The 26,532-nt window shown below is 44.5% G+C and overlaps 1 protein-coding gene across 4 annotated transcripts in view; it reads right to left on the reverse strand.

The window, feature by feature from the left end:
* Positions 1-26,532, reverse strand: part of LOC115784497 (rho GTPase-activating protein 12-like) — a 34,940-nt gene that overhangs the window by 4,889 nt on the left and 3,519 nt on the right. Inside the window, exons 2-11 of one of the 4 annotated variants that reach the window (XM_030735732.1) lie at positions 20,918-21,039; positions 18,318-19,255; positions 11,575-11,790; positions 3,758-3,919; positions 3,534-3,689; positions 1,485-1,550; positions 1,288-1,347; positions 1,124-1,219; positions 965-1,045; positions 774-839 (exon numbers count right to left, since the gene is read on the reverse strand). In XM_030735732.1, coding sequence (XP_030591592.1) covers positions 774-839; positions 965-1,045; positions 1,124-1,219; positions 1,288-1,347; positions 1,485-1,550; positions 3,534-3,689; positions 3,758-3,919; positions 11,575-11,790; positions 18,318-19,255; positions 20,918-20,948 — 1,872 coding nt within the window. In that variant the 5' untranslated portion in view covers positions 20,949-21,039. The remainder of the gene's footprint in view (positions 1-773; positions 840-964; positions 1,046-1,123; positions 1,220-1,287; positions 1,348-1,484; positions 1,551-3,533; positions 3,690-3,757; positions 3,920-11,574; positions 11,791-18,317; positions 19,256-20,917; positions 21,040-26,532) is intronic. The other 3 variants (XM_030735736.1, XM_030735735.1, XM_030735734.1) reach the window with 3 other exon arrangements.

A 26,532-nucleotide genomic window follows, 5' to 3' on the forward strand; every position in this document is an offset into this window, starting at 1 on the left:
GAAACGTGCCATTTCAGCTCCTCCTGCAGCTGCTCTGGTCCTGATAGGAAGGCCGGAAGAGTTTGGGAAACATGAGAGGGAACAGAGCATGCAGCTCAGGTGTTACTCATCCATTAATCAACGTTCTGCTATACTTAGCACAAAGCCTTAATTAACATGGGTGAAGCCCCTCCCACAGCTCGTCCTCTCAGGGGGGGGGCTGATAAACTTCAGGTTTCGACCCTTTCATGCATTTAGCAGAAGCCTTATTGAATAAATTCCCCTTTATTAAACTTTCTCACGCTCAGACTCACTCCCTGCCATTCACCTGCAGGCAGTCTGCAGATAAACTCCTTTGTGAGCTCAGAGCTCGAGTCTCTATTACTAAACTTTGCTGTTGTTGGATTTTAGCATTGTGGCCAATTGTTCTGTCCTCAGAAACACTCACTCTGTATCCTTAAGTATCATCAGTAGAGTCCTTCAGAGCTGTTAGCACATGAGGGCCATTAAAGTGTGGTTAGGAGGGTTAGTGGAGAAACCTTCTGGGCCAGTTCAGTCTTACAGGAAAAATCTGAACGCTGATAAACACAAATCTGAATTTGAAGCTGAGGGTGTAATAATGAGGAAGCACAGCAGGTGGCGCTGTCACTACGAACGACCCACAAAGTTCCTTTCAGGCAGCGATTTGGAGTTAGTGAGACGTTAATGTGATTAGAAGAAGAGTTAGTGGAACCAGGTGTGCTGGAAACATCCACTCAATTCTCCCCAGCAGCCAACCAGGAGCCAAGACCTACATGATGTGGGCTGGAGCCTGTGCTCTGATTGGAGAGATTCCTCTTCAGTCTGCACCTTTCAGAGAGCTTGATGAGGCAGAACAGGATGACATCACAGAGAAATGAATGATGACTAAACAAAGCGATGGATGAATGGATGAAGAGGGGAACGAGTGAGGAAATGTGCAGGGATGGGGCAGGTAAGGGTCTACCTGTGGAGTGTCAGGGGACAAGTGTCTGCTCATCATGTCACTGTGATCAGAGGCGTTCCTCCGATGGCCCTGAAGAAACATCTGGAACACAGAAACACTCACAGCTGAAGCCCTGACAGGTTATGTTACATTTTCCCACATCATACTGTTTGGACTCACATCTTCGGCTACGCTGTGTCTCAGTTTGCTGGCCTGGAGCATCGGTCCTTCCTCAGAAACACCATTTCCCATCAGCCTTTGGGGTAAATGTGGAATCTGGAACAAATCAGTGTGTTAATGAAAATAAAATGCAGACACCAACAGCTGCCTGACAGACCGATTACCTGCAGATCCTTCAGGTCCAGGTGAGCTTTGGCTATCAGGCCCAAGTTCTGCTGAGGATGCTAGGAAGAGAGTCAAGCACAAAATGGAAGTTAAACCTGGAAAATGTGGGAGAACATCCTGGACAGCTTATTCCAAAGACTAATCCCTTCATATGTGATGGATTCATGAATGAAAACTGAGTCTGTGTGAGTTATACCGTTCTGAAGGTGGCATCATTGCTGTTATGGTCATCTACGGGATAGTCTTCCTCTGGCAGTGGAGGCTTTGAACAATCAGATCAACAGAAATCACTATTTTAATATGAGTTCCCTAAAAAACATTCAGACGAAGCACACCTGTCCACACAGCCTCAACTGATACAGCTGAGATTTCACAGGATGTCATTACAACCCCACAAAAGTTGTGTAAATTCAAACTGAATGCAGAGATCTGCAAACCAGATCTGATTCACAATAACACAGAGAAACATTTCAGATGTTTAAACTGAGGAAAAGCTCCATTTTAATAAAAATCTGAGCTCATGTTGAGTTTGATGGCAGCATCACGTCTCTACAGCTGTCACAGGTCCGTGTTTCCAGCTGTGCAGCATCCTCTGCTTTAACATCAGTCTGTAAACATCTGGAACTGAGGAGAGCAGCTGCTGGACTTGGGAATGTTGTCCCGTTCTGTCTGGTAGAGGATTCCAGCTGCTCAGCAGTGCTTTGTCCTGTTTTGGGGTTCCTGATGCTCCAGATGTTCTCAGCTGATCGAAGGTCAGGACTGCAGGCTGGTTCAGCACCCAGACTCTTCTGCTATGAAGCCGTGCTGCTGGAATAGCTGCAGGATGCAGTTCAGCATCGTCCTGCTGAAATATGAAGGCCTTCCTGAAGGAGAGTCTCTGGATGGGAGCACATGCTGCTCTGAAACCTGGAGACACCTTTCAGCTCTGATGGAGCCACTCCAGATGTGCCAGCTGCCAGTTCCTCTGATGCATTCCTCCAGATTCTCATTATAATGTTTTACTGAAGATAATGAGATGCTCACAGTGAGGAACATTATTCTGAACCTGTGCCACCATTTGTGGATGCAGTTTTTGCAGGTTGGTGAAGCTCTGCCTCTCAATCGTGTCACGGACCTGCTGCCCAACAACCTGATCAGCTGATAAGTGTTCCTCCAGCTGATTCTCTTTTGGATTAATGACTTTTCCAGCCTATTGTTGCCCCGTCCCAACTTTTTAAAGTCATGGTGTTACCAAAAGGAGCTCATATTTTTCTTTACACGTTAAAATTTCCCACTTTAAGCATTTTATGTTTTCTATGTTCTGTGAATAAAAACATTTTGAGGCAAATTGTTTTCTTTCATTCTACTTTAGCTTTGAGAACAAATGACTGAAAAAGTTCAGCTGAAAGAAAAATGGAATAGGAGTAAAATAACCTCCTCTGCTTTAAAAGCAAAGGAGGTTTTTTTGTTTGTTTGTTTCTTGAAGACGTTTCACCTCTCATCCGAAAGGCTTCTTCAGTTCTAAAACCAGAAGGTGGAGACACCCAGTGGGCCGTGTCCACTTTGGAGGTGGTTGTGACCCTCTATTGTTCATGTGCATAATCACATGAACCAAGGTGTGAATAAAGCCATGGGCCATCACCATCAAGGGTTTCAGGTGAAACCACTGTGACAGCTTCATCCATTGTACCATGTGACCTATTTAGGTCATCTGAAGAAAGGTGTGAATGGGGGTTGAGGAGCCTGGGGAGGGAGCTCAGGACAGCATTGTAGACGGGAGAAAGTTGGTGACGTAATCCACCTCCTCTGTTCAGTGATGGTTGTTCACAGTGGACTTAGATGCTTCTTTTACTCCTCTTTCAAACCATCTGTCTTCCTGGTCATTCCTCAAAGAGTGATCTTTGACCTTTAGGTGCAGATGTCAGCTGAGTCTGATCCTGTTGAGGTGGCACTTCTATGTTGTGAAGAGGCTGTTTGGTTTCTCCAGCGTAGAGGTCACTGCACTGCTGCTTATCTTACCTTTTGGTCTTAGAGCTGAAGAAGCCTCCTGGATGAGACGCGAAACATCTTCAGTAACTTCAACATCGAGATGACCACGACCTGAATGACTGAGAACTCCACAGACGTATGCCCTTTAATACCAATGAGGTCTTCCTGCTGTGGGTTCTCTCTCACTTTTTGAAGTGACATATTTCATCACTGAATTTGATTTAGGAGCCTTTAGAGTAATTCCAGTCTGCAATGATCTTTTTAAGCTGGATCATACCGGGCTGCTCTCGTGCTTCCTGTGGGTTGCAGATCCAGGTGGGGGTGATGGGGACAGGGCCTCTGGTAAAGTCCAGGATGTGGTTCCTGTGCTGCGGTTGAAGTAGTAAGGTCTTCCTGAGACTTCGTCAAACATCTCCTCCCAACCACAAGAGCCCTGACAGGAAGTATGCGGATGTCAGCATCAGGATGAGCACCTGATAATGGAGCAGCAGTGATTCCTACCTGAGGGGAGGCGGGGGAGAGGACAAGGGAAGGGGATGTCAGCTGACCCCCTTCTTTCCCCTTGGAGCGGTCCATGTCCCTAGCCGGCACCGATGGAGGACCACGAGGGTTGGACATATGGTTGGTTACAGGATGCTTCCCGCTGTCCTGCTCAGTGTGGCCCTGCACAAACAGCACAGTCGGGCAGATTAAGGTGCATTCAGATGCACTCATATTCATATTAAGGAATCAACAGCTAACATCTCAAATGGAAAAGTCTGGAATAACCTCCAAAATCCAAGTCCTTTTTTTAACTTCTGTTTTATTTTGAAGGCATTTAAGGTTTTTTTGTTATTTAACCTCAAAAATGACTAATTATAAAAATGTATCCTTACTCCCTGTCATGGTTGCTGTGGCAGGCAGGCAAAGGCGGACCCTAGATGCAGGACTCAGAAACATAAGCTGAACTTAAATGAGGTTTATTGAAAAGGAAAACAACTGGTACAAATAAACTGAGCAGGACAGAAGCCAGAACTAACCTAAGGACCATTGACAATGACACAACAAGGAACAGCTGCTGGCAAGAGCACTTAAATACACACACTAGGTAATCAGGGAACAGGCAACAGGTGAGGGGCAAAGCTGAATGTAATTAACCAGACGAGAGAAGGGGGAGCAAAACTAAATGCAAAGCACCAGGACCACAGGACTATCAAAATAAAACAGGAAACACACAGACACAGGACAGAGATGCAGGGGAGACCAGAACAAAAGGACCTAAACCATAACTAACAAGACAGGAACCTAAGATGAATAATCAAAACCAGAACAAACTAGGAAATAACTAGTGATGGCAAAACGAGGCTTTGTGAAACACTGAAGCATTCGAAGCATTTGTGCCGAAATTGTATCGAAGCTTCGAAAACAATCTGAAACACATTAGCACAGTGACACCTGCTGGCCAATCTTGTTATCACCACATCTTGATAATGCTGTTCAATGAAACAATGACGCAGACGCTCCCTGCACAAGTCCAAACAAAGCTCCTGCTTATACCTGACTATCAATAATTATGATCAGCACATGGTTGGAGAAACGAGGAGACTGTTAAAGACAGCAGCTGTGACTGTTTTCACTCTGTTAACATCCGTGAGTCTGTTACAGTTTTTATTAATTCACTAACACACAAACCAATTTATAAAATAAAAATAGTGAGAAAAATGTTGTTTATTGTGATAACTGCCCACAGTCTGTATCTGTGACATGAGCGTGATGTTTGACTCTGTCTGAGGATTTGAACCTGCAGCCTTTCTCCTGCTGTTTATGGGACATTTACACAGAAACCTCAGTGGGGATAAAAAAGGAAAACTCATTTGTCCTGAGAATTAAGAAACAGATCACATAGACGCCGTTTTTCTTGATTACAAATATTGGTCTTCAGTAGGAATCCTCCTGCTGTGCAGTTTGCGGGTCACAGGTTCCAGCGTCAGCTGATGGACGGGTTTCACCGTTCAGGCCCGTCCAGTCAGTCACTGCGCCCCCTGAAGCTGAATCCTACTGATACGCTTCAACTATAAGTTACACACATTCATGCAGTTTGTTAATGAAAACCTTAAACAGCCACGTCACCGGCAAATATTGCAGTGCGAGCTCAATTTAATGATTGGGTTTAGGCTTCTGCAGCGATCGTGGTGATCAGCATGACTGAGGAGGACACTGAGCGGAGGGTGGATGCAGGTCAGACTGGGGGAAGTTCCCCTGATGGCTCTGAGAATAAACAGAGGTCAGAAACAAGTGGAGGATGGAGGGTCTCAGCCCCACAGTCAGCTGTCCCTGTGTGCGCTCAGGTCGTTGAAAATCTTTCTCCTGTTTGTGAACGGATCGCCTCCTTCGTTCTTCACCGTCCACAGTAGCAATAATCAGTTATACGTGCGCGTGTCCATCCTTTCATTCGCTTCCGCTTATCCTGTTCAGGGTCCCAGGGGGGCTGGAGCCTATCCCAGCTGTCATAGGGCGAGAGGCACCCTGAACAGGTCGCCAGCCTGTCACAGGGCCAACACAGAGAGAAAAAAAAACCTTTCACATTCACACCTATGGGCAATTTAGAGTAGCCAGTTAACCTAACCCCAGTAAGTGCATGTCTTTGGAACGTGGGAGGAAACCGGAGTACCCGGAGAAAACCCACGCAAGCACAGGGAGAACATGCAAACTCCACACAAAGGGAGGGAGGGGCCTGGGCCAAGGTGGAATCGAACCCAGGCCTTCCAGATGGTATTCTAACTGTGCGGCAGCCATGCTAACCACTGCACCACCGTGCTACATTCATTCAGCAATTACAAGGTCCAGCCCAAAATGGCAGATTCATTAAAAAAAAAAGAAAAGACAAATGAATCTCGGTGCCGCGGCCGCCTGAAAACAGCAGGAGTGAAACGGCAAAAGCCTCACTTAGCCACGGTCACGTGATGTAGGTGTTTTGAACCAGATTTCGGAGCAGTGTTTTGAAACACCTGCGCTTCGGAAGCTCGACACAGCGTCGAAACTTCAGGGTTGAGCTTCCATCCCTAGGAATAACAAAAACTGAGTGAAAATGGAACTAAACACAAAACGCTGGGCACATGGCCCAGGACCATGACAACTCCCCACACAGCTGTCCCATCCTGGGCTTGTTCTGTGCACTCTTAAATATTCTGTATTTGATTATTGGGATCTGGTTTCGTTAAATTTGATAGTTTTAACTGGTTTGTTGCTTAGCTGAGCTCACAGGGATCTTTGTGAATGTAACTACGTTTGTTTCTTTGGATGTTTCTGTTTCTGGCACGCTGAATAGTTCTGATCTTTCTATTAGTCCTGTTTCAACTGTTTTTGAGCAGTTTGAACCAGTGTCCTTATCTTTCTTGAAGGAGTTAATTCACCATATGAGACCTACCAACTGCCCTCTGGATTGCCTCCCCTCTAAATTAATGAAGGAGGTTTTTAACACTGTTGGTTCTGTACTTGTAACTCTTATGAACTCCTGTCTTAATTTAGGACCTGTACCTAGTGCTTTTAAACATGCCGTTGTGAGGCCTCTTCTTAAAAAGCCTCACCTTGATTCATCAATCTTGTCTAATTTTACACCGATTTCTCATTTACCTTTTCTCTCAAAAGTTTTAGAAAAGATTGTTTTTACACAGTTACAGGCATTTTTAGACTCAAATGCTATTCTCGAAAAATTTCAGTCGGGTTTTAGATCGAGGCACAGTACTGAGACCGCCTTATTGAAAATACATAATGATAATGCTGTGTCTGTAGATAGTAAGTGCCCTGTGGTCCTGGTTTTATTAGACCTTACAGCAGCTTTTGACACGGTCGACCATTCTATCCTTTTGTCTCGTTTGAAACATCTTGTCGGTATTCGTGGCACTGCACTGAAGTGGTTCACTTCGTATCTGACAGATAGAACATTCTCTGTCATGATTAACAACATATCTTCCTCTTGTGCTCCTCTTCTGTGTGGAGTACCACAAGGCTCCATCCTCGGTCCTCTTTTATTTTCCCTATATATGTTGCCATTAGGGGAGGTTATATCTGCGCATAACATGTCCTTTCACTGTTATGCAGATGACCTTCAAATCTATTTGTCTCTCAAACCAAATATTACTAACACGGTTTTATCTTTTGTAGACTGCATAACTGCTGTTAAACAGTGGCTGGGTGAAAATTTTTTGCTTTTAAACCATCAAAAGACTGAATGTATCTTATTTGGTGACGTTGCAACCACAGACATCAGTGCCCTGCCTTTTAAGTTAAACAAAACAGTTAGAAACCTCGGGGTAATATTTGATCAGGAGTTTAATTTTGATAAACAAATCAACTCTGTAGTCAAATCTAGTTTTTATCATCTGCGTTTGCTGGCTAAAGTCAAATCTTTTGTAAACCGCACTGACTTAGAGAAGGCCATTCATGCATTCGTCAGTTCTAGACTTGATTATTGTAATGTCTTTATATTGGTGAATGCAGCTGCTCGCCTTTTAACCGGCACCTCTAGACGTGAGCACATTACCCCAGTTCTATTCTCTTTGCACTGGCTTCCTGTCCGTTTTAGAATTGAGTTTAAGATCTTAATGTTTGTTTTTAAAGCATTAAATGGGCTAGCCCCTCCATATTTATCTGAGCTTTTAAGTTTTCCTGTACATGGGAGATCTCTGAGGTCATCCAGTTACCTTTTATTAGATGTTCCAAGAACTAGGTTAAAACACTGGGGTGGAACAACCTCCTGTTAGATCTTCGATTAACTTCTGGCCAGATAAATTTTAAATCTAAGCTTAAGACTTATCTTTTTAGACAGGCTTTTAATACCATGTAGTGGAATGGCATTTTTTGGTGTTTTTTGTTTTTGTTTTTGTTTGTTTTGGTGTTTTGTTCTTTGTGTATTTCTTCAGTGATGTAATTTTCATTGTATTTTTCTTTGATGCAATTTTTACTGTAAAGTGCTTTGGTCACCTTAGTTGGTTGTTGTTGAGCGCTATATAAATTAATCAATCAATCAATCAATCAATCAATGTAGTTCCTACACTTGTATTATAAAATGACAACAAGGGATTTTCTGTGTGCTCAGTTTTAGTGATCAAACTCACTGATACCACAAACAGATCCAGCGTCCTGTTAGGGATTTTTTTTTTACTCAATGAATAAAAGGACAAATGTTTAAAAGTAAACTCCAGTAAGTGAATTAATAAACAAATAATAAACAATGAAATAATACATTAGACAGAGAGCCACAGAGGGAAAGTGCCAGACTAACTTTTCAGTCTCAGTGCATCTTATCTTGGAGGTTCGGCCACAGTATGTACAATTAAAACATCACCAACATCACCGTGTTCTGTTATTAGTCTGGACAAGACTGCTCTGTATGACTAATGAAAACATCAGGAAGAAGATAAGCTTTATGGCTCTATCGCTGATGAGAGGAATCTGGGTCGTGAAAAACCAGCTTGGTCAAGACCAAATGATGAAGGCCGACTCGCAGCACCCAGACTCTGTTTATGTGTAGACAGTGGCAGGATGAAGATGTTACGGTTAGAGAGCAGTACGGGCTCAGGGAGGGAGAGAGACCGCGCACACACAAGCCTGTCTCTGCCTCTGAGGCCACACATGCATGTGTGATATTTTCTGATTCCTTAATATATTAATGAAAGCAAAACAGATTGTTATGTTTGGCTGTGGAGAACAGGTTAAGGACTCTGCTGCCTCTCTTGGTCGCCCAGAGTCATGCATCCATCAGTCTGTTAAAAATCTCGGTGTGATCATCGACTCTCTTTTAACATTAATACATCAGTTCTGTGGTTAAAAATATTTTTTCCAGTTGAGGTCGTTGGCCAAAGTGAAGCCCTGTCTTTCTTATAATGACTTTGAAAGAGTCATACATACTCTTATTTTGATAAGATTGGATAATTGTAATCCTTCATATGTAGGTTTAACACAGTCGTCTTCAGCTGGTCCAAAATGCTGCTGATTAATTTTTAATGTGGACGAGAAAGCATGAGCATATTCGTCCAGTTTTAGCTTCACTTCATTGGCTTCCTGTCAATTTTAGGATTAATGTTAAGAGTTGATATAAGCTGAGATCTCTGCATGTGTCTGATCTTATTCACGTTCACACTCCTGTCAGAGCACTGAGGCCTGCTACTCAGGTGATCCTCAATATTCCTAGATCCAGACTGGAAGACGGGGTGACCAATTGTTGCCCGAGTCTCTGGAATATCATTTCATATTAGAACTGCCCAAACAGCCCTTTAAGTCTTTTAAGACTCGTGTCTGCTCTCCAGGCTTTAATTTGAGCTCAATCTTGATATCTTCTGATTATTTTAATACATTATTAATGTGTGTTATTTTTGGCTGCGTGTGAAGCACTGTGATCCACTCTGTTGTTTGAGTGTGCTGTATGAATACATTGACAGCTGTCCCTCTTTAAACACTCCTGATGCTAAAACTTGTAACTGTGTGCAGGTTATAACAGGTTGACACACAAATAAAAGCATTAAAGAGCCACACAAACAGAACAGAACAAAAATTACTTTCACTTCACTTTTCATGTAAAAAAGCATCTTTGATATTTCTCTGCTTCAGCCTAAGCAGCATTTTTGCTAACAGCTCGTTAGCTTCGGTGTCGTTGCTGCATCTTTCACTTGCGTTCCCGTCCCTGCAGCTCACACAGGTAATGAAAGTTTGATCAGCTGTAATACGAGCATGTTAGCTTTGTTCCACAGCTAAAGCTCACATTACTGAGGAACAGGGCACGTGCCCCTGCTCATAGACACGTCCTCCCACGTCCTGGTAGTTCGACCCCACGCTGACAGAAATCAGTCACTTCTACAGTGACGCGATGGTTCAAATGTTTGTTTCTGGTGTGAGTCAGATGAGGAGCTGTGAGGAGTGTTCAATTTATTGTGAAGGAAAACACCTGAAACACTTTAATTAAAAAAAAAGTAAGACATTTAAAGGACACATATCCTGCTTTTACCCCTGTTCTGAGGTGCGTCTTAGAGCAGCTTGTTTTGGTGTGGTCTCTTTAAATGTAAATGAGACATTTCACGTCCCACCACCCTTCAGCTTGCAGAGCATTCCACTCCACCCCGTTTGGCCATTTTTGTAGTTTGATTATCTACCGGCAGAGAGACAAGTACTTCGAAGAGGTTCTGATGCCGGGGGGCAATGTAAGGAATCGTGTGGGTTAACACACCCAACAACCGAACATTTGGACTTGTCTACTTGCAATGTCGGCATAACTGAACTTGGACTACAAAATCACTGCAAGAAAAAAATGGCGGATTCACAAATTCAGTAAGCCAGAAGTCCGTGTCCTTGTTTAGCAGTTCCACAGCAAATACTGTGACGTAAACTAACAGTGAATCCGGTCTTCAAGTCTGACGTCATTTCCGGGTCCAAATGCTCCTAAATCAACACCAATGGCAGAACCAATGACTGTTCACACATTTCCGCTTCTCTTTCTCATCGGTAAAATGACAACTGAGTGGTTTTTTTGTTTTTTTTCAAGTCAAATCGGTTAAAACAACCAGGGACACAGCATTGTGGCATATTGATCACGTGACAGTTTGGACCCGGAAATGGAATTCTATGTCATCACTTAACAACCGGATAGAGAAAACTGCAAAATATGACCCAAAACAAATATAAAGATATCTCCGCAGCACTGAACAGAATGCATTTACATTCCTGCACTCCTACACAGTCAAAGTACACAACAAAATGTATTTAGGGGCTAAAAAATTGGATTTTGAATAATATGTGCCCTTTTAGATGAAGAATATTTAGGTCATTAATGTAGTTTAACAAAATCTGCAATGGACTGGGAGCATTAGATTTATAGGAAAATAAATCTGAATGTCATCAGCAAAGCAATAAAAGGACAGGTTATACTTACTAAAACCTGGCACCAGGGGTTAAATATATAGAGAACAGTAATGGGCCCAAAATAGATCCTTGCTGTACACCACAGAAGAAGAATTTTTACAGAGAAACTTCAGATAATATTTAAACCAATCAGGCTCTATGCCCCCCCCCCCCCCCCCCCCCCCCCCCCCACACACACACACCCTCTGAGACAGAAGAATAAATGAGTGACAAAGTATTTCTGTGGTGCTGCTGAAATATTATATTTTTGTTTGTGAGTTTAACAAATATCTGCCCTGAGTCACCTGCTCTACCTGGGGGACCCCCGACTTCATCAGTTTCACGTCTTTTTTGTCAGTTGTCACTTTGTTCTGCGCTCAGTACTTGAGTACTTTTCAGCCTTAAACTGCCTAAACACACCTGTGCAGGGTCAAAGGTCGCCATACCTGCCACCTGTCCTGTGGGCTGACCGGGGAGTTGGGACTAATCATGCTTGAGGAGGTAGAAGATGATGGGCTGTGGCCTGATGTTGATGGGGCCAGGTCTGTGACAGGTGGGGAGGAGAGGGTGGAGCCAGAAGAAGAGACCTGAAGGGGAGACGGCTTCTTCAAAGAGGGGACGTTGGCATAGATGGGCGAAAGATGCTCGGGCGAGCTTTGGTTCTACAGAAAGAGAGAAGGTTTCCATCATCAATCGTTTGCCACCTTTAACAAACCTGCACTCTCAGTCATACACTGTGATTGGGGCGGGGGTGGGGGTGAGGTCACAGGGCAGATACCTGCTCAGGTACCTGCTCAGATACCTGCTGACAGACGCTGAGGAGAAAAATCAGCTGTTTGCTATTTGCTGAATGTGCTGCAGTGAGATTTCAGTCTCATTAACAACAATCATCTGTTGCTCTACAGGAAGACCTCCTCCCATGTTTTATAAACACACACACACACCCACACCCACAAACACACTCATTTCCTGTAGACTTTCACTAACCCATCAGTCCTCCTCCTAACATCTAATCATGGATGTGATCTGGATGTTTTCCTGTCTGAGGGGAAGTCGAGTCCCCACGGTGACGGTGAAACATCAACCAGGCCTCAGAGCAGCAGCCTGAAAACTGAGCGTCCCTTCAGCTCCACACAGGTGTCCAATAAAACTGTGATGATGAAGGTGATGGAGATGCATTCCTGGAGACCTGAATTGAGTCCACCTTTTTTACCTTTGCTGGTATTTTTCTTGCTTGCTGTCTGTGGAGTTTCTGTGTCTGTCAGCAGCATTAGAGACAGACAAGGTAACAAACTGATCTGCATCACTGTCATTAAAACTGTGGACCCTGTGTAAGAGCCTTATCATTAACTAAACTGTGTGCAGTTTATTTTTATTGGTATTAATCAGTTATCTTGGGCATCGGCTACTCCAGCTGTGCTCAGTGAAAGCAAAGTATTTCTAACAAATCAACTGCGTCAATGTTCATAGGTCATAATGCCAGCTTCGATTTAAATTCTCATCACCACTCAGGAGCAAGCTCACTCTAAAAGACATGGACGCATTTCCCCATAAATGTTCTGAGGTGTCTGAAGAAGTGATTATCTGGATCCAGGGCAGAGCTCTGCAGTACGGAGACAGCATGTCCTGATGAGTCCAGACGAGATCAGTGTTTAACAGGCTGTTAGTCAAACTCAGCACAGCTTTTTCAGTTTCACATTAACCTGAACAAATGTCCACTCCTGCTTTTCCTGCTCTGAAGCTGCAGCTGCACATGAGAAAACACTGAAAACGCCTTTAACCATAACCAGAGGTTTCATTCAGGAGGACTGGACTTACCCATAATGCATCTGTGATTGTGTCAGTATCACCAAAGTCTGTCCGGCATCAAAGTTCATCAGTAAAAAGCCAGAAAGTGTCTTAATCCATTTGTAACTCCAGGTATTTCATGCAGTCAGACTGCAGAGCGCCTGCACGGGCTGTAGCCCCGCCCCCTCTTCCCATGGGCAGTCGGAATGATTTTGGAAGTCGACACTTTTGAATCTGATCACTGTTCCTTTGACTGTTCATTGACTTCTTCACATCTTCGTGAATGCAAAGAACCTTTTCAAGGATATCTTTGAGGACCTCTTAAAGTCTTCCTTCCAACTCCTGGAATCACATGTGGAATTCATAAAACTTCAAGTTCCTTAATTCTCTGGTAGTGCATCAGGAATCTTTTCAGGGTCACTGTGAATTTGTATGAGAAGTCTTGGGCCTTTTCTAAAAATGTCTCCAGCTTTTTTAAAGCTTCAATAAAGGATTCACTGAGCCATAAAACTCTTTCAGTGATACCTGCGAGTACTGTGGAAAGAACTGCTGGAGCCTGTTTGGACTGCTCGGTCACCGGCCGACCTGTGAGCACTCACACAGACTCGGTATCAGTATCAGTGTGATCAGGTCCACAGGGAGCTGTTGTTTGGGCGTTCACTTTGTTCAGGAAGCAGGAGAAACCCTCAAATACACTGAAAACAGGCTGAACACACACACACACACACACACACACACACACACACACACACACACACTTCACTGTACATTTGAGTTTTTAGTGAATTCAAAAACTGAAGCAACAGCCTGATGCTGCCACCTGCTGCTCTACAGCAGGAAGAAGAACCGACAGTCACAGTTAGTGATGTAAAAACACGCTGTCGTCTCCATAAAGGTCCCTGACTGAGCGCGTCCTCGTCACACTCACACACACACACACACACACACACACACACACACACACACACACACACACACAGACACTCATAATTTCAACAGCCAATCAGAGACTGAATGTGATTCTAATTTCGGGATTCCACACTCACCTATGAGTGACGTGTATGGGCTTCTTATTGTCGCCTGCAGGTGCTTCCTCACTGGCTTCACTCTTCAGATCCAGAGGCAGTGTAGATCTTTTAAATCCGGTCTATGAGGTGACCCACCTTTATCAGCCCGGAGTGGACTGTGCTGTGTGTACTTTGTGCAAATGGCACAAAGTACACACTCAAAGATGTCATTTAACTGACTGGACTCACAGCACAGGAAACATTGCCTGTACTGCCCAGTGCTGCCAGAGAGCCAGAACAGGAAGAAGTAGATGACTCCTCAGAAACAGCAGCCAATCGGGAGAGATTCTGCAGGGTGACAGCACTTTATTGCTGACCTTTGACCAGGAAGAAGAGCTTTTATTTCTCTGACTAACAGGAAATCAGCTGACCACTGAAAACATCCTGCTACACCTCATTTACTGCGTACATCAGCAAACTGAACTGGCCACCTCACCTGACTTCAGGACAGCCTCAGAGGAGAAGCAGCTTCAAACACCAGCTGACACAAGTCAATCTTGTATGAAACATTAAACTGTTAAACTGCAGCCAGGGTCAAAGGTCATCCAGAAAACAGCAGCAGAACTGCAGGATTGTTGGCTCCACTTCAGCTGAAACTTCAACAGCCTTGGGCCTCGCTCACGCTTCAGGAACCAAAAACTAAAGCTGGCCGTCGGTGTTGAAACGAACTGCCGACAACTGATGACATATTTTCCTTCCTTTCAGTTTCACACTCCATCCAAAATTTCAGCTCCTGAGAGAAGTGTCAGCTTCATTGTGACAATGAATCTGAAGTGTTGGTTTGAGCTCTCACAGGAGCTGAAATAACAAAGCCAAGAAACCTGGAAGAGAAAGACCTGGCCTGAGGTCTTCAAGTTCTGCAGAAGGTAACCCTCCAGGCTTCCACAGTAACAGCTGATTCATGCACCGAGGGCACCGAAGGCCCGCGGCAGCATTCTCCCAAATGACAGGAGTCCCACTCAGATAGAACCTCCACATCAGCGCTGACAGGTTGTGTTCCAGCTGCCTTTAAACGTGCTGTTGTACAGCTTCTAGTTAAAAAGAAAAACCCTACAGACCAATATCTAAATGACCATTTTTAGCCAAGGTTCTTGAAAAGGTTGTTTTTAAGCAACTTCGGGCATTTTTAAGCTTACATGGTGTGTGGGGAAAGGTTTCAGTGAGGTTTTAGAATACGTCACAGCACGAAGATGGCTCTTCTTTAATGATCTGCTTTAAAACGCTGACTCTGGTAGTCCCACAGTTTTAGTGCTTCTAGACCTGTCAGCTGCCTTTGACACTGTGGACCACGAGATCCTTCTGTCTCACCTGGAACATGAAGTCGGAATCAAAGGTTCTGACTTCCTTCAGATCTTATCTACCCAAGTTTCTCTGAACATCTAGGAGACTTTTTTTCTACCACAGCAAAGCTTTCTTTTGGAGTGCCTCAAGAGTTCAGTTCTTTTCTCATTGTATATGATGCCTCTAGGGTCTATTTTTTAGGAAAATTAATATTTCTTTCCACTGGTTTGCTGATGACATCCAGGTGTATATGCCCATCAAACTGAACAGCAGAGATCCATGGGAGCCTCTGGTGAACTGTCGCAGTGACATTAAGTCCTGGATGAGAAACAGCTTCCTAAATCTTAATGAAAACCAGACTGAGGTTATATGCTTTGGTAAATTTGACCCCTCAAGCAACTCCTCTGGCACTCTGAGTCATCCGGCTCCTCACTGTCGTACAGCTGTGAAAAATCTGGGTGTTTTTTTTGATAGCAGTTTTAAAATGGATAAGCAAATAAGTGCTAAGGTAATTCCCTGTACTTTGGCATAGATCAATCATCTGTGCGCCATCTGCAGGTAGTCCAGAATGCAGCAGCTCATCTTTGGTTAAAAAAAAATAAAACAGCATGAACACATCACCCTGATCCTGTCATCCCTTCACTGGCTCCCTGTCCATTTAAAAATAGATTTTATTGCTTACTGTTAAAGCCTTAAACGGACTGGCACCTTTATATCAGTCACACCCCTGTAAGAGCTTTGAGCTCATCTAACCAGCTGCTCTCACAGAGGCCTAAAACTAGACTAAAACAGAGGTGATCGAGCTTTTGCTGCAGCAGCACCAAAGCTATGGAACGACCTACCTCTCCATATCCACACAGCCCAGAGGTTACATACATTTAAATCTTTACTAAAAACTAGGGGTGGGACTCGATTAAAAAAAATAATCGAAATAATTAGGAGCTTTGTAATTAATTAATCTAAATTAATCACATTTTAATCATTTAAATATTTAACATGATAAATATTAATTTAAGTTTGGTTGATGAATAAATGAATATACATAAGCTTAAACTTCAAAATGTTGTTTATTTTCCCACCAGTCTGCTACACAGACCAATGAAGGGTGGAAGTGCTCCTGTGATAAGCAAACTCCTGAAATTAAAGTTCAGCATCATAACTGGATAGTTTTATTCAACATTAATGTCTCACTTAATATAGTTGGAAATTAATCATTAGCTCAGCTGTATTCCTTGATGTTGAAATGTGTTATGCTTGTTTTAACAGCTTATTTTGAATTAAAGACTTAAAATTAAACCACAAAAAGGAGAAAAAGTTCGTTCTCCGTTTAACCAGCTGTTTTAACACAGCTGTGCTTCGCACTCATGGTTGCTAGGCAACATGAGCTACGCAGAGGCGAGGGCAGGTGACGCTGATATGAAGGCTAGCCGCTCACTTCCGGCCTTTGTGGTCTTCGTGGGCTGCGAAGGACGTGGGCCGGGTCCTTCAAAGGATGCGGCCGCTGAATTTGGACATCGTGCGTCGATATAATCTGTATGCCGGGAACTCGTGCACTGAGAAACGCTCCAGGGTGCAAAGTGCGATTAAAATGCGTTAAAAATTTTAATTCGTTATTTTCCCCGTAATTAATTAATCGAAATTAACACGTTAAAGTCCCAGCCCTACTAAAAACACATCTCTTCTCCTTGGCATTTGGCCTTAATTAGTTAATTAATTTTATCTTATGTATTGTCTTAATGTTGTGTTTGTGCAGATTTTCGGATTTAGGCATGGTTCTTTAATGTACACTCATGTCAACAAATCAGAAACAGAGAGGTGCCCGGGTTTGTTCAGCGGGGGGAGAACGGCGAGCATAACGGCCTCTGACGACAGCATTTGATTTTCTTCCAGCTCAGAGGCTGCTCTCAGATTTAAAAGCATGCAGCAGGTCTGTGAACATCTCTCTGCTTTCACACAGAAACCTGAAGGAAGCCGAAGAGCTTCTCACAACGGTCACACCCAGCTTTAAAGCTGAAGCTGGTTCAAATAAAAGCTCTCAATTTTTCTTTTAGTATTTCCCAGTTTAAATGCTTCAGTGTGAGTCAGTGAGTGTCCATCATCCTGTGATACAGCAGTGACACACAACCAGCGCAAACACACAAACTGAACCACAATCTGCAAGATTCAAAACGTCACTTTTACTCATTAACAGAGCAAAACTTTAGACTGAAGATTCAGTGAGAATACAAACCAGTCAGACCGGTGTACACACACACACACACACGCACACACACGCACGCACGTGGGCCTGTCTCCTGTTTTGATCTGCAGGTGTCGCTGCAGCGTCGCCCTTTCGCAGTTTCCTGCCCGACCCTGAACACATCCTGACAGCTGTGACATCACTACATCCTGCTGACCTCGTCACATCCTGCTGTGACATCACTAGACCCTGAGCTGTCCTGGTGACCACCCTCAGTACCTCTGTCTGTAGAAACATCTGTTTTCTGTAGATTTTAAACCATTTCAACAAATATTTTAAAACATCCAATAAATAATTAAAAAATTTAAATTCTAAAAATAACAGAAATTTTGCAATAAATAAATAAATCAACCAAAATACTAAGTGAATACTTATAAATTACAAAAATATCAAAAGAAGCAAAATCACTGAATAATGCTCTGGAATAATTTTAAATAATGAATGAAGCTAAATTAAAGCTAAAGCTTTCTTTGGTTTCAGAAGGTCTCGAGGTCAAAGGTCAGCAGTTTGTTTCTGCTCTGCTGAGAAAAAAGTGGAACCAGCCTTTCTTTTTCTCCCCTGAGTCGTTTCCTGTGTGGATGCTGCAGGAAATGACACATCAGAGAGGACTTTTATTTTGGAGAGCGGCCTCTGAAAGCGGCACAGAGCCTCTGTGTTATTCTGGACTGCTCTAACTGTTTCTGAACTTCACTTTATTCCCTTTTTTCTGTCCTACTTTAAACCAGGGCTGAGGTGCAGATATTGCATTACATCAAAGCCATGTTGGCCAATCAGAGGCTTTATTAAAAGATCTTTTTCAGTAGCAGGTGTTTACCTGTGTGGGGGGCGGGGCAGGTGCAGGCTCAGGTGGTGCGGCCTTGGCTGGTGCTCCAGGACTCACTCTCCCTCCAACCAGAGCCTCCAGGTCCAGGTTCAGGTCCTGGATGGACTCGTAGATGTGGTTTGAATCTTCCCCCTTCACTGAGTCATGCTCCTCCTCGCCGCTCTCCTCCATGCTCGCCTCTTCCTCCAACAGCTCCTCCTCTGGCTCTGCTGGAGACTTATGGCCGTCCTGATGTCCTACGAATGATGAGGACGGGTTGTGTACATTGCTATTTGGTGGAACCACTGGCGTCTCCACCCGGATGGGCTGGACGTGGGGTCGGGGGATTGACAGGGGGTCTGCTGGACTGAAGCTGGGAACGTGAAGTTTCCCAGACTCCCTAACATTTTCCACATTTCCCGGCAGGTGAGGCTGCTTCTTGCTGTCAGCTGTGTTTGCAGTTCTGCTGCTCGCTTTTGTCCCGGTCTCTGCAGAACTAGCCGAAGAGTTGCTGGGATGCCGAGGTACCGCGTCTTGGAAGTCCATTGGAACACCAAATGTGGACATCCGGTTCTCATTTTTGCGGTGCCTGGTGACAGCGTCGGGCGTCAGTCTGATCGTCACCTCATCGCTCGGCTTGGTTCTGGGCTCCTCCAGAGGCTTTGGAATGGGGACAGGAACTGGAACGGGGACCGGAGCCATGACAGGCGGCACTGGTTCAGGACCAGGAGGATCAGCAAAGTCCAGAGGAGAGGGTAATTCCAGAGGCAGCTCTTTGACATACTTTGCTGGGATGTAGAAGGACCTGGAGCTGTGGTCTTCCCGGACCTGCCACCAGTGGTCATTGGTCTTCGCCAGCAGGACGTAGCGCTCATTGGGTTTGATTTTGACCGGTGCACCATCGCGGCCTTCATACTCGTACCCAAATTCCACCAGGACCAGACCCAGACCTAAAAGAAAGGAGTCCAGACAGAGGAAACGTTACCGAGGTGGTCTGAACGTGATGTCACCGCAGAGATTCTAACTTCTTTATTCTAAACGTCTCCAAAGCTGCTGTGTTTACTTTTTATTAAGGTCAAGAATGAGGTCATGTTTGTTTTTTTCAAAGCAGGCTGTAGTTTGATTTCTGTATTAAAAGTCACAGACAGGCTGGTCTTAGGTGCTCACCAGCATTTCCCTTCAGAGCTATTCTGACCCATCACGTGACTCTATGAAACGCTCCACGCAGGGATGGATGCACCGAGCCGATGCTGCGGAAATGCTGGGAAATCCTGGAAGCGCTTGACAGAGCCCATGTTGAGGCTTGTATTGTGTAGGGCACGTGACATCACTGATGACACTGAAAGCCTCGCCGTTTTGAGAGGTGGTTCTGGTTTACGAGCAGAGATGAACCACAGTGGGTCTCCTCAGAGCTCAGGGTCAGCGAGTGATCCGCTGCCTCATTCATGCAGCCTGCAGGAAAGAGAAGCTTTTCTCCTGTATGGGAACATTTTGACCCACCAAGGTAGAAACACTGTCAGTGATGTCGTTCCACCTGTGTTATCATTATGATGCAGCCTACTGCTCAGTCTTTCCTTTATCCTCAGGTGAAGGGTGGAGCCTGAGTACAACAACACCTCCTCTATGCTGTGTGTGGACATAATGAGGGGACTGTAGGTGGTCCCAGTCAAGACGGGGAATTCAAATTACAGACTACAGTAACACACATTTAGCTATGATAACACAAATGTCAGAGCACACACAGCGTTTAGAAAGCGTCTCTATTTTCTCTCTGTGAGCAGAAAGAGGGAGCTGAGGCCTCAGCCTCCATGACTGTCAGGGACACGCAGCCTGTCTGGGATTTGGGGAATTTGTTGCAAAATTGGACCCAACATGTGCCCTCCAATAAGGAAGGTGTGCGTGGTGACAAAGTCTGACATTTCAGAAACTATCATTGTGGTTAAACTGTATTTCTCCCCTCCTTTAGGCCTGAAAGGCTTTGGTGGAAACAGCATATCAGGAGGACAAAGACCAGCATGGAGGATTACCTGGCTGAGGCACACATGTGAAAACATCTCTCATGGAGGAATGAGGGACATGTCTCATTACTGATGGTCCATCCAACATGGCTGCCTGAGGCAGGGAGCTAAGACTGCACCGCTGTGCTGGGAAGCTGGTCGGCTATTTCAGGAGCAAGTGTCAGCTCACTTACACGAGTCTCACATCTGTTGTTTTATATCACTGCTCATGTCAAAGTAACATTGTCTTTGAAGGAGAAGTCTGCAGATGTTCAGGATCAGACAGGAAAACCAAACTTAAACTTGTTCAGTGGGTGGAAATCTGAAGGAACAGCAGATCCCAGATGCTTCAGCGACTGGTGCATCTGAGGGACCAGAGTTAAAGGTTTCTTCAGCTCGATGAGTGTGCAAACATCACCGGCCACAGGATCTGCATCGTCTCAACATCCTGAAGTTGGAAGACCTGAGGATTATCTCTGCACTGGTTTCACATTCCTTTGGATTAATTATGACCCTGAATCTGTTTCTGCTTTTCAGGAAACAAACTGTGGCTTCATGAAGCTCCATCCAGCAGGGATTTCCATCCAATCAGAGTACAGCAATGAGAGATCTCACCTTTACTGAGCATGGAGGACGCTGCTGCCATGTTGACAACCCTGGGCTACTCAGGCCCCGCCCCCTCAGGTAGAGCTACACTGAAGGCGATGGGTCAAAGGTCACACCTGATCCAACACTCCCTTAAAAGGAAAAAACAAAGATGACAATGACTGCAGAGGCCTGATGACAAACAAACAAATGCAGCAGCATTTCTGAGACAGAACAGAAAAAACCTGCTCAGATCTGAAAGTGTGAAAAAGAAACAGCCATAATGACGTATCAGTGTGATGAAACTACGCTTAAAACTGAGCCCACAGTTTGTTTAATATCTTCAGAAGCTTTTCTGTGCTGATTATTGTCATCCACACTTTTGATAACTGCCAGTCCAAAAGCTCACAGACCGATTTGGTTCATTCAGGATTAAACTGTGTTTCCTCCTGCAGTTCAGAGACTCACATGCAGGTGAGGTTACCTGCTGATTCTGAGGCAGGGAGCGAACGTGGTTATGGATGCTGACAGCTGCAGGCATCACAGAGGACTGCTGACTCCTGCTGTGCTTTTCTCACATGCAGCGCGGTGCTTCTGATGACATGCAGCCTTGGACTTTATGTCACCTGGAGGGTCACATGGCGCTGGATGCAGAAACACCTGTGTAAACGGGCTCCAGGTGTGGCTGTCTGCTCCAGCGACCTTTATCTGGACGAGCAGTGAATGAAGTGGATGTAACCGCTCTACAAACCATCCTATTTTTTCTTTAAGGGCTTTATCTACATCACATTCACTTGGAACCAGCAGTTAACCTAACAGGCCTGACAACATGGCAGCTGCACACAGAAGGGCCCAGGAGACTCAACCAGGAGCCTTCTGGCTGTGGATGGCCGTGCTGCTGGGTGTTAGCACGTTAAACATCACGCTGTGCTAAAATCTTCCTGCCGCACACTCGAGGCCCAGTTTGCCACAGCTGTGCTCAGACGCCGCTCTTATTTCCAGAGGTGGCAAAAGTACTGACATTCTGTACTTAAGTAGAAGTACAAGTACTTGTGTTAAAAAATACTCTGGTAAAAGTCGAAGTACTGGTTCAACTTCTTTACTGCAGTAAAAGTAAAAAAGTACAGACTCTGAAATGTACTCAAAGTAAGAAAGTAAAAGTAGTTCTTTGGAGGACGTTTCTACCTGCTATTTTTGTGTAAAACTAACCGAACCTCATTATATATTATTGTAATAATATAAAATAATATTACATGAGAACACAAACATTACTCCAATCTAAATTTTAATTCTAATGAATGCTCTCAGCTTGAATCTGTTCTGTAGGACACAAACTGTTAAAGGGAATTTAAACACAGCTCTGTTCTCTGTGTCCTCCATAGTAGAGGGTGACTGTGCCTCCACCTAAACACCAACATGAGGATACTCAGGGGTTACAGTGGGATTCAGAAGGTGGAGGAACCCTAAGATCAGCTGTAGTGTCTCTGCATGGGGAGAAGAATCACAGCTTTCTATTGTAGCTGCAGTAAATGATGTTGGTGTGCAGGCTGTGATCAGCTGACCTGCTGCTCTCTCCTTCCTCTTTCTCCATCTCTGAGTGAACTTCTCTCTCTTTGCTCTCCCTGAAATACAGCAGCTCTTCTTTTAGCTAGCTGTGTGACAAACTGCACACACTTTGTGTGTTTGCTGATATTTGTTGAGCATTTAGAAACGTTGCATTTACCTGCCACACGTTACTCCCTTCATGCTCGCTCCTCTTCAGTAGCGCTAGCTAAGCTGTTTATGTGCCGCGAACACAGCTTACGGTCACCGGCGGTCCGGCCTGATTATAGCGCTATAAATGAGACATTAATTATACGGTTTTGCCTCTTTAATGTCTTTGGATGGATAAGTCCCGGTGATGGAGGACACGCCGGTACGATTGTCTCTTATATGTTATTATTCCTCCGTTGATGTTCGACGGCGCACTGACCGGAAACTTTTCTCTGACGTTAAAAAGTAACGAGTCTGTTTGAAAATGTAAGAAGTTTAAAGTACAGATACTTGTGTAAAAATGTAGGGAGTAAAAGTAAAAAGTAGTCAGAAAAATAAATACTCAAGTAAAGTACAGATACCTGAAAAATCTACTTAAGTACAGTAACAAAGTATTTGTACTTTGTTATTTCCCATCATGCCTGTGTGGCAGTCAGTAATCGGTCTGTTTAGGTTTGCTGTGAAAGTCTAGGTGCTCCATTTAGTGTGAAAGCATGTCAGTAAGGTCTGTCCTCTGTCCTCAGCTGCTGCCGGCTGCACTTTGACCCTGGGACGCTTCTCAGCATGTTTAACTTAACTTTGTTGGCTCATTCGTGAGGCAGCAATTTCAGAATTTCACCGAAAATTGAAACTCCTTTAAACTCTGTCTAACAGCTGCAGCTGCAGAGCAGCCGTCTCTGGATGAATACGAATAAAGTCCAGACGGCTGAGAAAGGACGTCTGCAGCGAATGTGGGGAATGAAAACAGGAATGACAGCAATCAGCTGCTTCATGTCGGAACAAGTCAAACTGAGGTCTGAACTCCTCCCGCAGCAAAAACCAAAGCACTGCTTTCAGTCTCATGCCGAAGGCGTTAACGCCATGCTTCCTTTAATAAAGACACTTTGATGAATAAAGCAGTTCCTGATTTCTGTGATGAATCTCAGCAGGTGAGCTTCCAGCCCTGTTTCACAAAACCAAACAGATTCCAGCTGAAGCTCGTTTGCTGTCAGCTTGTGAAACACTGAGCAGTTCCTGCTTCGATTTTAGGCCTTAAGGTTTATTATTACTTGTCTGCTGTCATCTGGTAGAAGATGCTATTACCAACAGGTGGCAATAGTGCACCAAAAGGCTGTTAGCCAGCCATGATTTAACAACAGAAAGCAGAACATTTCAGAGGTGCTTTATGAAATTAGCCTCAGCACTACGCTGTTCACCTGAAGTGAAGGTTTTAAGTAAGTAAGTAAGTAAAACTTTATTTATATAGCACCTTTCACAGATAAAATCACAAAGTGCTTTACAATGTGCAAGTAAAATAAATAACAATAGCCGATAAGACAAAGTAAGACATTTAACTAAAAGCTTGTCTGAATAAAAGTGTCTTGAGCTGCTTTTTAAAAGAATCAACAGATTCGGCCATACGGAGAGACAACGGCAGGGCATTCCACAGCCTGGGAGCTACTACTTGAAAGGACCGGTCACCCCGGGTTTTAAACCGGGTCTTAGGGACCCTCAGGAGGTTCTGGCTTGAGGACCAAAGAGTGCGGCCTGAAGAAAAAACGGTCAACATTTCGGTGATGTATTGGGGGGCCTGTCCATTAAAAGCTCTGAAAGTCAAGACTAAAAGTTTGAAATCAATTCTAAATTTTACAGGTAGCCACTGTAGAGAGGATAAAACAGGTGTGATGTGTGCCCTTCTGTTGGTTCCTGTCAAAAGCCTCGCTGCAGCATTCTGGACCAGCTGCAGACGAGTTACAGCAGATTTATTAAAACATGTAAAAAGAGAATTACAATAATCTAAACGAGAGGAAATAAAAGCATGAATAATCATCCCTAGGTCAGATTTGGATAAAATTGACCTCAACTTGGAAATATTCCTCAGATGATAGAAGCAACTTTTTACCAGATGTCTTGAGTGTCTGTCCAGAGACACTGACTGGTCAAACAGAACACCAAGGTTTCTGAGGCTGGACTGGGAGGAGGAGCCCAGAGGACCAAGGTATTGTTTGATCCAAGAAACTTTTTGTTCCAGTGCAATGATCAGGGTTTCAGTCTTACAAGAATTTAACTGAAGGCAGTTGTTAGCTAGCCAGTCCTTAACACAAGAGACACAGTTACGTAGGTCATCAAGCTTGTGTAATTCTGTATCATTGAAGGAACAGTAAAGTTGGATATCATCAGCATACAAATGGTAAGATACCTTATTAAAGCTACTGATAATCTTACCAAGGGGGCTGATGTATAACAGGAACAAAATGGGTCCTAGGACTGAACCTTGAGGAACTCCATGCAGAAAGGGAATGACTTTGGACATTACGTTATTTGCAAACAAGAAAAAGGTTCTATTGCTCAGATAGGAGGAAAACCACTTAAGAACATTTCCAGAAATTCCTATCTCATTCTGCAATCGGTGTAACAGGATTTTGTGGTCGACTGTGTCAAAAGCAGATGACAAATCTAATAGAACCAATACACTGTACTGACCAGAGTCTGCAGCCATCAATATGTCATTTGAGACTTTTAACAAGGCAGTCTCAGTAGAGTGCATGTTACAAAAACCAGACTGAAACTTTAACACGGGAGTCTGTGGGGGCTGACTCGCTGTGGAGCCAGCCTCCAGTGGACCTCAGAGGAACTGCTCTGGGATGGTAACCGGGTGGTGCTCTGAGGTTCGATGGTGCTGCACCAACAGCAGAAACACGCAGGTTAAAAAACAAGCAGAAACTCTGATGCTGAGGCCTGTTTGGTTCTGACTGAAATGAAGAACTTGGATCTTCTTCTGAGCAGCTTAATATTTTCACGTCACCCTAGGGCAGATAGAGGTCTGTATATTTGGGCATCAAGGGTGTAGATGAACGGGGGGGGGCAGGTGCTGCACTTCACGCTGTTCTTTGGGGAGGTTTGAGGTTTAAGAGAATCTGCTCCTCAGCTTCAGCTTCTCCTTTGTGGTCCCTGCCTGTTCCTGACACGTCTCAGCATCTGAGATCAGGCTGGAATAAAACAGCCGGTTTGATCAGTAAGAGCAGGAACAGGTGAAGCTGTGCGATGCAGCAGAGGCCGTGGTGATCTCTAGGTCTGTTAGAGAGCAGGTCTGTGGTACGAGGCCGTTTCACACTTTCCCCACCCGGCAGCCTCCGAGCCAGGCAGTCACTCAGAACAATAGCAGGAGGCTGATCTTAGGGCAGCTCTGTTTACACAGGGAAGCGCCTGCACTTCCTGTCTGCTGCAAACTCCACCCACACTGCTGTGTAGACTCCACCCCTGAAGGACATCACACAGTGGTATGTGTGTGTTTCCTGTCTTTGTAAAGGAACAATAGTGTGTCGGTGGGACAGCCGAACATTTAAGGCCCCATTAATCCCTGTCATGGCTGTTCTCTTCTTACCCCACCGTCACCCTACTGTTACCCCACAGTGACCCCACCGTCACCCTACTGTTACCCCACAGTGACCCCACCATCATCCTACTGTTACCCCACAGTGACCCCACCATCATCCTACTGTTACCCCACAGTGACCCCACCATCATCCTACTGTTACCCCACAGTGACCCCACCATCATCCTACTGTTACCCCCACAGTGACCCCACCATCATCCTACTGTTACCCCACAGTGACCCCACCGTCATCCTACTGTTACCCCACAGTGACCCCACCGTCATCCTACTGTTACCCCACAGTGACCCTACTGTTACCCCACGGTGACCCCACCATCATCCTACTGTTACCCCACAGTGACCCCACCTTCATCCTACTGTTACCCCACCGTCATCCTACTGTTACCCCACAGTGACCCCACCATCATCCTACTGTTACCCTATCTTCACCCTACTGTTACTGTTGTGTTTTGGTGCTATATAAATAAAATAGAATGGAATTGAATAGAACTGAATTATTTTGTCCTTTCCTGTTCTT

The sequence above is a fragment of the Archocentrus centrarchus genome, chromosome 8 (genome assembly GCF_007364275.1).
Source record: "Archocentrus centrarchus isolate MPI-CPG fArcCen1 chromosome 8, fArcCen1, whole genome shotgun sequence".
Taxonomy (NCBI): Eukaryota; Metazoa; Chordata; class Actinopteri; order Cichliformes; family Cichlidae; genus Archocentrus; species Archocentrus centrarchus.